The sequence below is a fragment of the Hylobates moloch genome, unplaced genomic scaffold (genome assembly GCF_009828535.3).
Source record: "Hylobates moloch isolate HMO894 unplaced genomic scaffold, HMol_V3 SCAFFOLD_1, whole genome shotgun sequence".
Taxonomy (NCBI): Eukaryota; Metazoa; Chordata; class Mammalia; order Primates; family Hylobatidae; genus Hylobates; species Hylobates moloch.
In genome coordinates this window covers 134854228-134869873 of record NW_026652276.1, presented here as the reverse complement: position 1 = coordinate 134869873, position 15646 = coordinate 134854228, and the positions used below count along the sequence as shown (strand labels likewise).

The 15646-nt window shown below is 40.4% G+C and overlaps 1 protein-coding gene across 4 annotated transcripts in view; it reads left to right on the top strand.

Moving 5' to 3' along the window:
* The window catches only part of BMPER (BMP binding endothelial regulator), a 248176-nt gene that overhangs the window by 156941 nt on the left and 75589 nt on the right, over positions 1–15646 (top strand). For 3 of the 4 annotated variants that reach the window (XM_058445792.1, XM_032758344.2, XM_032758343.2), the window contains one exon: positions 14847–15176. The exons of the other annotated variant lie outside the window; for it this stretch is intronic. In XM_058445792.1, coding sequence (XP_058301775.1) covers positions 14847–15176 — 330 coding nt within the window. The remainder of the gene's footprint in view (positions 1–14846; positions 15177–15646) is intronic. 4 annotated transcript variants of the gene reach the window in all.

Genomic DNA, 15646 nt, shown 5'->3' with positions numbered 1-15646 from the left:
GAGACCAGCCTGACCAACAAGGTGAAACCCCATCTCTACTAAAAATACAAAAATTAGCTGGGCGTGGTGGTGTGTGCCTGAAATCCCAGCTACTCGGGAGGCTGAGGCACAAGAATAGCTTGAACTTGAGAGGCAGAGGTTGCAGTGAACCAAGATCATGCCACTGCACTCCAGCCTAGACAACAGAGCAAGACTCTGTCTCAAAAAAAAAAAAAAAAAAAAATTACCAATCTTGTAAGAAACAGTCTAAATCTTGAATTATCTGACTTTATTTTGCAAGGATTAAATAGGTGATTATTGAGATAGTTGAGATAAAAGCTACATTATATTATTAGTTTATTCATTATGAGCTGGACTTTCCATATCTAGAAAACTGGTGACATCGTAAAGAAAAAGAAAAGAATACAAATGGAAGGGAAGGTATTATAAAATAGAAGCAAGCTTTAAATTGGTTATATTAAGTACCATATTGTGTTAACCATGTGAATGAGCTCATGCCTTCTATCACTGAGAGAGGCAATTGGCAAGGGAGAAAGCCACCCAGCTGGAGGGGCACCGGGAGGACAGTGACTCTGCACCTGCGCGGAGCAGGTCAGTCAGTGCTGGAAGAGCCCAGGCATGTGGTTCTCTGTCCAAGTCTCAGTTATATCATCAGATGGCTATTTCTCAATTTCCTTTGGTGTTCTTTCCATCTGTTTACTCTCTCCTGCTCTCCAGCAGTTCTTCCATCATTGCTGTAAAACACATTCTACTTGGCGAGGCTTATTTGTTCAGATTGAGTTAAGAGATGGGATGACTTCCAATTTTTAAGCAATGCCCAGTTTTTCATAACACATTCAGGTAGATTTATTCTGATGTCCTTTAGCTGTGGCTTCGAGACCTCCTACTTTGAAATTTCTTTGTCATTATATCCAGGATTCAGAACAAACCTTTGGGCACATTTTTTCCTCCTTTGTAAATTATGAAAGCTCTCTTGATATACATATTTCTAGAGTAGAGAAAGCAAGGATGAAACTATAAAAAAATGTAGTGTTTTCTAAAGCCAGAAAAACAACTAATTTATATCTTATTAAAACACATACACTCTCTCCCTCTCTCTCAGACACACACACACACACACACACACACACACACACACACACACACACACACACACACACACACACACACACACACACACACACACACACACACACACACACTCTCTCTCTCTCTCTCTCTGTCTCTCTCTCTCCATGATGTTATTGCGGAGTTTTCAACCTCAGTCTTACTGAGAGTTTGGCCAGATCATTCTCTGTTGTGGGGCTGTCCTGTGCATTGCAGGATCTTTAGCAGCATCCCTGGCCTCTAACCACTAAATGCCAGTAGCATCCCCTGCAAGGTTGTGACAACCAAAAATATCTCCAGACATTGCCAAATGTCCCCTGGGGAGCAAAACTACCCCTCATTGGGTGCCACAGGCATTCCAAATAGAGGAAACAGCATGGGTGAATGCAGACATGAGCACCTGTGATACTAGTAGCAATAACTGACCTTTGGCACCTGTGGATTAGATGCAGTAGGAGAGTAAAGTGAGACTGGAAGCCTCTAGGTTTAATTGAATATGTTTCTGTATTTTAATTCTCTAACCCTGCAAAAAATTATGAAGGCATAATTATATCTTGAATGATTTAAAAAAGTTACTATCTTTGCTTCTGTTGCTAGGAAGCTAAAAATAAATTTGTACTCCACCTCTAAAAGCATGCAGGTTTTGAGTAATAAGCTTACTCCTGACTTCATCATATGTGTTCACTCTTAGGTGTTTTCAGCTATTTACTTTTTATGTCTGTAAGCTACTTCCAGCCCTTCTCTGAAAGGAGGCAAGAATACCTCCATGCACACATACATGCATACGTCAGTTAAATGAATTGATTACAGAGCTTCACATACTCTCCAATTTATTTTGGTTACCTGTGGTAGTTAAATAAGTGTTGCATTATTTCTAGCAGTAGTGGCATTACATTGTCTGTTTCTAAAATCCCACAGAATTTCTCCCTTATTGCGTGGGTTAGTCTTAATCTTGGTAGTGTTTGGGGGCTGTCTCAGATCTCTGAAAGGAGTAACGAAGAGGAAACTTGAAGTGCATGTATAGAACATTCTTATGGGCCTCTCCTTACAACAGTCAGCAATAATGGTAATTTACAATTCTGTAGGTAAGAAATAATAGAGGAGACACAACACCATTGTCCTCCCCACAGTAGGACAGTTTTTATAGGGTTGGCCTGAAGAAGCAATGATGATTCTCTCAAAATAGGAGAACAAAAGTCCTCTTAAAATCAGACCTGAGGGAAGTATGAAAAGCATTGCTGTCTTTTCATAACATGAAACAGCCTCTCTTTCTCCCTTTCCAACTGAAAAGAATTAGATTTGATTCTGATGATTTATTTAAAATAAAATATTTGAAGTGGGCTACACAAACTTTATAAAGCTTTCTTGCCAATGCTGTTTCTTGCCAAAGGGTGAGACTCTAGCCTTAAGCCAGTCTGGACTTGCCTCGGCTGGGCACACATGAGCACAGGGTAGGTGCCAGGGAGGCCACTTGCCTGTTTTGTGTATAGCCTTTGGTTTATGCAAAATGTTGTTTTACTGTGTGTTGGCAAATAGTAGGTGGAATCTTGACCTAACCACCCAACAGAGACCTGAATCAGATAAATTCTTTGCTGGCAGGATATCTGTTTTCTGACATGGAAATAATACATAGGGTGAAAGTTGTCACTAAGAAGAAAGGTGCATGTGAGGTGTGTATAGAGAAAGAAAGGGAGAGAGGGATGGAGGGAGGGGCAGAGAGAGAGAGACTGAGATTTACAGATTGAGCATATGAGAAAATTTAATCTCTCAGCCATCTACAAAAGCAGAGAAAAAGGTGGCCCAGACGTGCATGCCCAGTCCCTGGTGGTTCATTAAGCTGTACCTGTAGCTACATCAGACCTAACCATCAGAATCCCAGCTTAAAACACAAGTTCACGATTACATAACACTGAGGCTGATTGAATATGCCGAGCACAGATGTGCATTTAATTGAAATAACCTCAACTACATGTCCCACAAGTAACAGGAAATATCAAATTTCAGCAGCTCAGGGTGAGAGGAGGCTCACAGTTGCCAGGTGACTTTTTAAACCCCCCAGGGTTAGTTTCCAGCTGTGTGCAGGCTGCATTGGTGTGCCGGCTCTCTTAGGAGCCCTGCCTGCTGCCTACACCCACCACAGCCACTCAGCCACTCGTTTTGGCACATCTGACGTAAGCCCTCTGGGATGCGTACAGGTAGCTCCAATTAAACAGAGTGGCTGTAGGAGGGGGAGAATATCATAACAATTTCATTTATTTCCCTAGGAAAAAAAACCATAATGAAACAGCAACCTAGGGGCCCATTTTATGAGAAATCTCCACTGACAGAGGTTCTGCAAACTAGTGATTCTGTGTTTGAGCAAGGTTTCTGGCCTCCGGGGCTATAAGCAACTCCAGGTCCCTTAACACCAAGAGTCTGTCCTTAACTTAGGAAAGCAAGGAAATTCGAAACCAGAGCTCAAGATGCTTGTAGAATAAGAATTTGTGGTGTTGACTTTAGCCCTGCCAAGGAGGTGTTAAGCTAAGTGGCCACTGAAGTTTCTGCTCCAGCATCTGGAGTCGGGCTTGACACTGCTCCTCAGGCCCAAACAGCAGACAGGGGTGGCAAATAAAACCCGCTGTACCACACATGGTGGCTGGGAGATCCCACACCGGTAGAAGCCACACTGGAAGGAGCTTGAGGAAATCAGTTTGTTTTCTGTTTTATATGCTGTTCTGCTCTAAGGGATACTGTCACTGTAATTTTTCTTGCTGTAAATTAGTACAGAGTGGAAGGAGACTGAAGTTATTAGGAATCACCTTTTCTCTACCACCTATTGTCAATTCCCACAGGGTGTTAGTACTCAGTAAGTCCTTGATAAGTGATTATTTGATGAATTAACAATCACCACCGTCATCATCCATAGATAACAATAATAGCAATAATAACAACAGTAGTACCACCACTAGCAGCAGCAGCTAATATTTATTTGGCATCTGCCATCTCTAAACACTATCTTGGGCAATCTCATTTGGTTTCATTTGATTATCACAGCCGTCTTGTGGTCAAATAGTGCTCTTAGCTCCATTTTACAGTTGAGGGAAATGAGGCTTAGAGGTTAAGAAGAATGCTCAAGATAGTTGTAGAGCCTGAATTCCAACCAGGTAGCTGGCCCAAAAGCTTGGTCTGGAATTACTTCCCTTAGCTTCCTTGTCATTTTGTACAGTTTGATAACCAGTTGAAGTTAAGAAGGGGAAGAGAAGGTCTGGAGGGCTTTACAACTTGTAAGCATTGGAGACTGGCGAAGGACCTTAAGAGGAATTTCCAATTAACAGTGTTGTCCCTCCAACCACACCTTGGTGGAAATGGAGACTCAAGTCCCCAGGCTTTCTTCTACTGTGGCATCTCCGTCTTTCTGCTCAAGTACAGAGAAGTGGTGGTTGGTATGCTCTGAGCTCACTGACAAATCAAACTGGCTTGGTTTTCCATTTTGTTTGTTTTCCATGTCTACTAGTTTTTCCATTTTTTTTTCTCTTGGTAACTCAAGTTACTGGGGTCAAGTGAAGATCTCCCCAAATTTTCTTTTTAAGTACATATACTTTTGAACTTGAAATAACTCTGTATATAATTTCCACCAGGAATGGGTAAGAGCAGAGTTGCCCTGCCTTTGGAGCTCATCACCATTTTAGCATCAGGAAATTTGTAAGTGAAGGGACCTTAATATGAGGTCAGACCTCTCACTTCACAGGTGAGGAAACTGAGACTCATAGCAGTACTAACTGAAAGAGCTGGGATGAAGACTTGAATATTTTTAAAAATCTCCTAATCCAGTATTCATTCTACAGGCTCCCTGGATTTTTATTGCTTGGGAAAGCTATTTTTAATATAGGTGTGGCATTATGACATAATTCAGTTAAAAGCTAGTTTCTTGCTTAATTTCGAAAGAATGCATTTTATGTAGAAAAATATATGTGAACTCATTATTAGACATCTGGTACAATGTAGCCAAGGCTGCCATGTTGAATCTGAGGAAAGTTGCAAGTATCCAGTTTTGACTGAGGGTATGTGTGACAGAAACTCCTTGGTAATGACACACCTAAAATACAGCTAAACGACAAATGAACAATAGAAACCCCAAGCTGTGAAACTTAAAAAATACACTTGGTGGAAAGTACTGTATAACTAATTATACATTACTATATGCAGAGCTGAGGCAGATTTATTCCTCTTTGGAGGTCACATCTCCTATGAGCAAAATAAAAGCAACAAAAATTGCTACTTCTGCTGCCTCTGCAATTGCTCCTATAACTAACAGCGACTTATTGAACATTAGTCCATATCAGTCAGGTATTGTGATAAATGCTCTCCATTTTGCCATTTAATCCTTACCATGTTCCTATGAATTAGAAGCGGTCGTTAGCCTGAGGGTGAAAGAAATTAAATAGTTTGTGGTCAGCTAATACACTGGCCTACGAGACTCCAAAGCCCAAACTTTTACGCACTATTCTCTGTTCTCTACTGACTACATTTGTATTCATTTTGGAGGTTCACTTCCAAATAGATATGAGGTTCACCAGTTACTTTCTTTTATACATGACTAGTGGCTTCTACTCACAAGCGGTTGTATTTACTCACTTTTTAAAAACTTACCTACATTTATGAGGTCACTTTAACCTCTTCAGTCTCTTGGGTTACAATACTTCAGTTGTAACCTTTGCTGGGAGTATGGAAAGATGACTCATTAGCTGTGCTATGCGTGGCCCTTTGATGTGAAATTCATATTCATGAATGCTGTCATTCTTTCTCCTTATGTCTGTTCCCTTCCACGTTAGTACTCTCTGCCCTCACTCATTGCTCCACCCCTCTTCTCTGACTTCCCATATCCTTCTTTAGTGCAAGTATCTGTTGTTTTACTTTTTGCTTTTTCATCTTTTAAACCTACAGCTCCACTTTCATGGTGCCCTTTCTGTACTTTCTCACTCTGGTTTCAGATTTGTTTAAGCTTTGAGGTCCTTAACATATCACTTCTTAACAAGATGCTAATGTGGTAGATATGAGCTTCTTGGAGAACATGTTCTTCTTTCAAAGTATTGCATTTGAATTTTGTTAATAGTTTCTACCTTTGATTCCCCCAATTATTTGAGCTGGGAGTTGGATGGAGGAGTTAATGGCTGTTTCCAATCCCTATTTGTTGACTGAATTCTGGCGCCCCATATCCCAGCTGCACAAGATTTGAGCCTTAATGTTATTTCTCATACTTTTGGCATTTCTCCCCCATGTTGCTAATCAATCATCAGGTTTGCTTGATTGTCTCTTTGTGATGTTTTTCAAATAAATACTTTCCTTGCCATTCCCATGGCAGCTGGACACTCATCCTATTGCTTGCATGTAATCTCCATCTGTCTTCTCCTTCACCCCTTTTTGCACACCCCTGTCAGAACCCAAACTTGGCTTTCACGGAAACCTACGCCAGCTTCCTTCACTTGCGGTTTCCCAGAGTTTGTTTTATAAAACACTAGTGCTGAGGGATAATAATGAGTAATATTTTCAAAACAAGGTTCTGTGATTAAATACACTCAGGAAATGCTGGGACAAGTAAACTTAAATGTGTTTCCTTACTGCAGAATTCTCAGAGCCCTTAATATGCTAATGTGCATGGTGAAGGAGGTTGATGGAGTATAGAGCGCCTCCCAAACTAATTTGAGCGGCAGAGTTGTTTTTTTTTTGTTTTTTTTTGTTTTGTTTTGTTTTGTTTTTTAATTCTACTTATTTTGGCAGAGCAACAGGCAGGATTGATGTTTCACAGGAAACACATCAAGAAATGCTGGTTGTTTGGAATACATTTAAACTTCTCAGGCTGGCAATAAATCTCAGGCCAATTTATTTAGACAACTTGGGTATCTTGTATCTTCCGAAGCAGCTCTGCACTCTGGTCTGATTGGCCTCCTGCTCTTCTTGTGTAAGCTGCCCTCTTATCTATGTCCATGACTTTATTTACATTCTTCTTTTGGCCTAGAAGGCTTACTTCATTCTAGCCCCAATCTGTATTTTATGTCTTTTATAAACTACCTCAATTTACATTGTCTTTTCAACAAATCTATACTTTCTAAGTTTGTTACAGTCTTACTAAACCCCATTTTAGCCAGCACTAGATAACTGCTTGCTAGATTTGCATAACATTTATAATAAGGAAATGAATAATGACTACTCTGAGTATCTCTTATGTTCTTGGCAGCTTTGCAATGCTATCTTTATAATCACCCTGCAAGGTAATTGTTCTTAGAGTCATGTTATAGGCAAACAAATTGAGGTTATGTAGGTAGTTTGTGCATGATTTTATAAGCCTTAAGTGGCCAAATCAGGATTCAAACACAAGACTCTTCTAAGCAGTAATATGCTCAATGTCTGCCAAGCTCGGAGGAGGCTTTAAAGCTGGAAGCCAGCTTAACTTGGAGTTGTGAAACCCATCTCTTTAGCTCAGATACACAGTTCTCTCAATTGATAAATAAAAATTTCTGGTTTAAATAGAGAAGATGTTTTAAGGTCAGATCTTGGATAGTGAGAGTGGCAAAAATGCATCTTCTGTATGAACTGCATATTAACATTCAGTGAGCTTTTGGCGTTCTGGAAGGTGCTCTGGAGGACATGAATAAAAAGTTGATACAGACCCTGAGCTCAGAAACAGTTAATGTAGTTGGGGAGATGAAATAGAAACACATTCTATAAGAGAATCACATATTATTGTTTATAATTACCTTATAGATAGGTGTTCCCAGACTCCTAGGACAGCATTGATCAGTCTTTTGACAGGGTCTCTATGAACCTCTACATTTGAGAGGATTCGAGTGTCTACACATTTCTTCAGATTATCAAAGAGCTCTGTGACCCCAGCTAGTTAACAAGTTTGCAGGATGCTGTGGGGGAAAGGAATGGCCTTGAAGCCACAGTGTCTTGGGTTGGATTCCACCTTTACAACTATTGGCCGAGTAACCATGGGCAACAAGGCGACTTCTTCAAACTCATTGCTAAAAAATTAGAGTATGAATATACAATGTGCACAGACATAGTGAGGATGAAAGGGGATAGTGAGGATGAAAGGGGATACTGAAAATACAGAAAGCATCTGGCTTGGTACTTGGCATACACTAATTATTTTATACTAGCCACGCTGGATGTTGCTAAGTGTGCTACTTACCTACGGCTGCAGATGACAAATTAACACTCATTGGCTTAACACAGCACGAATGTATTGTTTTACAGTTCTGGAGGTCAGAAGTCTGAAATGGGTCTCAGTGGGCTAAAATCGAGGTGTCAGCAGGGCTGTGTTTCTTCTGAATGCCCTAGGGGAGAGAATCCGTTTTGTTTTTTTTTTCCTTTTCCAGCTTCTGAAGGTTGCCCACATTCCTTGGCTCCTGACCCCTTGCTTCAAACTTGCAAACAGCAGGTTGAGTCCCTTTCACACTGTAAGGCCCATGCACCTGCCTTCCTCTTTTGCTAAGGGCCCTTGTGAATACATTCACCTCTTTCAGAAGTGCCCGTCTTGAGATCAGCTGATTAGCAACCTTAATTCCATTTGCAAACTTAATTCCCTCCTGCCATGTAAATAACATAGTCGCAGGTTCTGGGCATTAGGAGGCGGACATGTTTGGGGGTCCATTATTCTGCTGTCCACTCCTGGTCATATTAGGCATTAGAGGTAAGTTGTTTTCCCATGTTGTTCTGATTCTGATTTAGCTTTTTGATTTTGACAATAATTTTTAGTGGGGTAGGTTATCTCTATTCAAATGGAGAAATTGGACTTCCATGAATTTGAATTTCTCAGCTAGCTTTCTTGGCACCAGACATAGTTCCCCCATAATGTTCCTGAGTTTTCAGAATTTTTTTCCTAACAGTCTCTTTATTCTGAGAGCATTCGTTAATTATTCAGTTAATCGATTAGGAGATTTTGGTTACCTGCTGTATGTGTCATTACACTGAACTATTTTAGTAAGTTCAGTGTGGGCAATTTTTTTTCACCAAAATATGTTCTCAAATTAATTAACTAACTCATTCATTCAGCAGATATTTATTGATACATAATATGTGTTACAGCAGTAATATTTTTTGAGTGATTAAAAAAAGAATCCATGTATTACATATATACCGTTATATGTTGCTTAATGTTAGGAATATGTTCTGAGAAGTGCATCATTAGGCAATTTTGCCATTATTCGAACATCATAGAGTGCACTTACACAAACCTAGGCTAAATGTCACACCCTATTGCTACTAGGCTACAAACCTGTACAGTACAAATACTGTAGGCAACGATAATACGATGGCAAGTATTTTTGTATCTAAATACATCTAAACATAGAAAAGCTACAGTAAAAATACAGTATTATAATCTTATGGGACCACTGTCACTCATGTGGTTTGTTGTTGATGGAAACGTCATTATGAGGCATGTGTCTACCTGTAGACCCTTCTGTATACATGGCAGTGTGCCAGGCACTGAGGGGTACACATAAAACTTACAAGGAGTTTAAGGTCTGGCTTAGAAGTTAAGAATATGCTAAAACTATAAGCTAAGGAAGAAAATGATATATCATAAGCAGGCTATGAGTTTGGTACACCATATTTTTGACCCATAAAAGGAAAAACATAGTGTGACTACAAGATAGAGTATTTGAAATTAAGACTGTCCCAGAACATCTGGGCTATGTGGTCAGTTTTGCTTTTGAAATTTAGAGGAAATAGACGACTTTGGCTGAGGCACCAGGGGCGTTGCTGTGGGAAGCTGGCATCGGGCTGCGAGCTGAAGGATGCCTGTGCTGTGAACTGTGAGGGAGTGCTGGGCAGGCATGGGCCATTGTAGGGCCCAGGTTAGGGGGGCCAGCACTGGGCTCCATAGCAAAGGCCTAGATGGTAGCACTGGCTGTGGTTTGGATGTGCTTTAGATGAGACCTCGTAGTTAGGGACTGCTTACTTTGTTTGCTCTTTTGTTTCAAGTTGGTGAGCTCATGGAATTATGGAAAATATGTGAAAGCAAATTCATAACGTTTAACAATGTGCCTACACAATATTTCTTGAAATCAGTTTTTTATGTACAGATAGGTTACTATTTCTGGTGGATTACAGGTTTGTGGAAAGTGACCTACTCCTCTCTTTTCCACCCCCACCCCCATACGTGTTAGATTGTTTCCCATTTAAGAGGCCAAGGAAGGCACCCAGGTGCCACGTGGTGGATCATGTGCTGACCCTTAGGTCCCTTTGAGCCAACAGCTGTCGGTGACATTCTGTGCAAGATGGGGGGCTCCTGAGTGGAGAAGTTCGGGTCCTTCTGGGTCACACCACAGCCTCTTTCTATCAGAGGCCTCCATCACTGTTCAGGCAGGGCCTAGACAAACAGCCTTTCTTGATTCTTCACTCAAGCTTGGCATCATCACGACGCTTACCTTTCTGGGATTCCTGGAGCCCCTGCATGACACAGTGACCTCAGAGTCCCATGGGGCCTGTTTCCCTGCAGTTTGGGCTGAAAAGGTTTAAAGTAGTGTATTTTTATTTGTTGGGCTTCCTCATGGTTGGAGCATTATTTCTGGAAATGCAGTGATCCGTGTAGTAGCAAAGTATGATGAGCTGGAGAGACCTTTCTCTTTGCTGAAGTAATGGACTGAGGATAGAAGTTCCATTCTGTGCTTTCAAAGTGAAAAAACATTTTAAAGACTGGAGAAACCTTATGACATGTTAAGTAAAAAATAGAAAATCAAATTTCATGTGCAGAATTATCTTAACTATGTTCAAATAAATATATGCACAAAATTATAAACAGTGGCTATTTCTTAGTGGCAGAAACATGAATGATGCTTTTTTTCCCCTTCCTTATGCTTTTATTTTGTTGTGTTTGGGGGGAGTAGGATTAGAGTTTACTCAGTTTCTCTTATTTTTTTTTTTGAACATGTGATTGTATAATTTTCCCTTAATTTTCTTTGACAGATGTTTTGAAAATAATCACTACTCTCAGAAGAAAGGCATTTCATTAGAATAAATATATCCATGACATAAATAAATGTACCTGATGTGGTTAGGAGAAAAGCATTGGCACTATAATTTCAGAGGCAGTGTGACTCTTATTTCTCATAGCAATCTTATTAAGGTATGGAACATCAAAGTGGTATGTCTTTAATCCAGTATTTTTTAAACTTTTAAAGCAAATATTCTTTTTCCAAAAGTATATAGTCATTGTAAACAATGAAATGTAAGTGTAAATAACGGTGCAAATACATAAACAAGAAAGAGGAAAAGAAATGTCACACATAATTCTATTACCTTAGAGAAAAAACACTCACTCCTATTATCTGGTTTTGTACACTTCTGATCTTTCCCCCACCCCTTTACCTGTGCATTTGTATCCATATGTTGAAAACAACTCAAAACAAAAATGAGATCTAATGATTTGACCTACAGGACTATGAAAAAATGTGCCACCAGTCATAAGCTGGCATCTTTCTCCCCATCTTCTGACTTATGCATATTCAAACAAGGTTAGTTTCAGGATGGTCTGTTTCTGTAGCCTCCCTCCCTCTGCCTATCACGCCAAGCTTTCCAAAAGAGTGTGACTGCACATCTGGACGTGTTGGACTGAAGCTCATTTCACTGGGTCCACTGGAAAAAAATTATATGAGGATGCTGTGTTCATTTCTGTCCCCTAAGTGTTCTCGAGCCTTTTCCTTTTGCAGCCAGGCAGATTCTTGTAACACTGAGAATTCTCACTTGCAGACACTGTCTAGTGCACGTGTTCACTGCGCCTGCAGGATCTGGCATAGGGACCTTGAGATGCCAGGAAAAAGGGCCAAGGTTTCAAAATTATTTTAGTTCATGATACAAATGTCCCCAAATGCAACACATAATTTTCAGGCATCTTCACATTCATGATATTTTGTTGGCCTCTTCAATATTGCTGTCACACAGGAAAATCATCCCGATTTCCAAACCCTTCTCTTCCATAAGTTAGGGCCTCTTGAAAAATATCTTTCCTGACAGCCCTGTTCTCACATGATTTCCCTTGCCCAGAGTCTCCCTGGACATTCTTCATTGCTTCCCGCCCAGCTATGAGCAAGCTTAGGCTTCGCCAGGGTCACTTGAGGCAGTAGATCTTCTGTTGCTTCTATGAAGACTTGCTTTGTCATGTAATTGGTGTTATCTACAAGTACCCACAGTTTGACCCTAAAAAACAGAACAAAAAATAACAACAAATCAAAAACAGAAAAGCATAAGAAAGAAAATAATGTCACTTATGGCTCTTCCACCAAGGAATAACCACTGTTTTCAATTTTGGGGTGTGTATGTTTTGGCGGGGGTTGTGCATATTAATTTTAACATAGTTAAGATTATCCTGTACATATAATTTTGTTTTTGATTTTTCACTTAACGTGTCATAAGCATTTCCTCAGTCATGAAGATTATTCACAAACTTTTTCAGTGACTAGATCATAGTTCATTTTATGGATTCTTTTACAAAGTGCTCAGCTGTTTGTTTAATATTGGGAGACAATCTGAATACCAATTTTCTGATGATACATCCATGATCAGCAGGCGTGTAGAAGAGTGTTAGGGTATGTGATGAGTTTTCTGCAACTGTTAGCTATTAGTGCTTTAATTAATGATAATTTTAATGTAATTGGTGTCCCTGGTACAAGGAGAAGATTGCCACAGGAGAGTGTGGGCAGCAGGTTGTGGGCATTCCCTGTGCCTGCTCCCCACTGTGAGAGGACTTCCTCAGGAGTATAATTTCAAAACCATAGGAGGTACCTTGGCCTTTCCAAGCTGAGGTCCATCTGTAGCTTGCTCAAAAGCTCAAAAACATTGGTTGGTCTGGGCACTCTTGCTGAGAAGGTGGAGTTAAGGACCTGGAAAAGCCCTTCTTTTCGACTGGGTCATCAGGTTACTATGTAGTCCTTTTGTGGCACATGTTGGTATTACTTCTGAACTATCATTCTCCTGATGCCACTTGGGGTCCCAAAGAACTGCCTTGTTCTCCCTCAACCAAAAAGTGACATTTTCATGGCCAGGGAGAGATTCCATTTCATGGCCAGGGAGAGAGAATGTGGGGGGAAGTGTGGGATCAGATGATTTTGGAAGTAATCACATGGAGAAAGGACTGATAAATGCACTCTGAAGAGGTTAGATAGCTGCAAACTGGTTGAGAAGATACGGAGTTAGGAAGGTGGGAAGAGGATAAAATGTGAAGCAACACACTGTGTAAAATTGGAGTCAGAAGGAAAAGCGACCAAGAAAGGAATAAGAAAGGAACAGAAAGGGAGGGTGAATTTGAGTATTACTGCTGAGCTTTCAAAATGTGTCTCTCCCACCTACTTCTTCCACCCTTCACCCTGAGGAGTGCCTTTTATGTATTCTTTAAACTATTTGTTCATTGAAATTCTCACAAATGCCAAAACTTTTTCTTTTATAGTCTCTATTAAATATTGACAAGGAAAACTAATTTAGAACAAGAAGTTAATTTATTAAGTTCCAAATGTATGTGCTTTGTATGGAGTCATATGAAATTGACATATAAAATGACATAATATATCATAACATAAAGCAACATTACTCTCCAAACACTTTAGAAATTAAAAGCAAATGTTTCCATTGGATCCCTTGGTGCTATCAGATCAGCTGGCACATCCTTCCTCTGTCTTGACTCAATTCTTCCCTTAGATATTCTGAGAAATTACTTACATGACATTCTCATATTCTTGATCTGGTATTTTTATTCTGGTTATTATTCTTGATCTGGCTATTATCTAGTGTTGACTGGAAATTGTGCTTTTTATTTTTTTTTAATTATTTAGGCTACTATCTCTAAATGGATTCCTCATTTCCTGGTTGTTTCATGCCTTTTTGAAAACAGATAAAATATATTTACATGCAGAACAAACCAATGCGAAGATTTGTTTTAAAAAATAAACAATATTTAATTTTCTATAGAAATCTTAGGGCTGCCCTAAAGTGTAAAACTTTGCTTTGATCTCATAAGTATTTGAATTAATGATATTTCAGAATGATGACTTTACTGGAATGTCTTAACTGTACTAAATTATATTTTGCAACTTATTTTTCATCCAGTTTTAGATCGTGGTCCTTAGATCAAAACATAAGAATTTTTGGAAAACATATAAAGACTATCTGTAAATATTATTAGTAATTTGTTTCCTGACACTATTAAACTTGTACCTGTTTGGCAGTTCTATTGATTTATCCTACGTAAATACACGGGTGTTGAGTATCAGTTTTCCTTAAGAGCATGAGAAACATTTAGCACACCGTGTTTCTAATTTTTTTGAATTAGTTAAATGGAAATCATGCTAATGTCTTGGTGTATTGACATTGATGTTGCTGCCATTTGTTTATTTATATACTTACTTTGCTCTGGTATGTGTGGGTTGTGAAGTAAGGCCAGTTCTTAGTTATCTTAGTTCAGTTTCTTCATTCCCTACGTTAAGACCATGGAAGCATATCTAGGCTACAAAATAGGCATGCTTTGAAAATTCAGAGGTTTTAAAACAACTTTCAAGTATAAAAGAACCAGAAGTATTCTGAGTATTCTGTGAGGTTTGGCATGAACCTTTAAAAACGACCACTTTTTTTTTTTTTTTTTAAGTTGATTTCCCTTAGTGCATCTCTGCTAAGGCCTCCCCTTACCCAGCAGGTGACCCTGATTTCTCTGTGAATCCTTGGCTTGGTTTTTGACCCGGCTTTTGTCTCTCACTCCTCCGCAGAGCCCGGCGTTTGCACGGTGTTTGGAGATCCCCACTACAACACTTTTGACGGTCGGACATTTAACTTTCAGGGGACGTGTCAGTACGTTTTGACAAAAGACTGCTCCTCCCCTGCCTCGCCCTTCCAGGTGCTGGTGAAGAACGACGCCCGCCGGACACGCTCCTTCTCGTGGACCAAGTCGGTGGAGCTGGTGCTGGGCGAGAGCAGGGTCAGCCTGCAGCAGCACCTCACCGTGCGCTGGAACGGCTCGCGCATCGCGCTCCCCTGCCGCGCGCCGCACTTCCACATCGACCTGGATGGCTACCTCTTGAAAGTGACCACCAAAGCAGGTGGGGCGTCTGTGGCCTCTCTCTTGCTCTAGCCTCCGCCTCACTTAGCCGTTCAGTAGCACTGCTCGGTTAGAGCACTCAGGAGACGTGGTTCCTCCTCCGAGGAAAAACCCAAGGCAGAGCCAGGTTGCAACTGTGGGACTTACCTCATCCCTACTCATAGGGAAGGCACATCCTGAAGATGCCACAAACAGCTGGAGACATTTGGACCATATGGAGTCTTGCAATTGGATGCCAGTCCCACCAGTATTGCAATCTTCCCACATCCAGAACCTTTCCATCCTCTGTCTAAAAATAGCAGTTGTACTCTCCACATAGCCCCTCTCTCAAGTTTTGTTGCTCTTTTAGGGCATCAATGCCCAGCTTGGAATTGTCAATGTCTCCCAGCTCAGCTAGCTATGTGCAGTTGCACATCTGGGAGAAATAGTGTTTCTGTGTTAGCATCTGTCCAAGTCTTTGCAGCGGAGTCC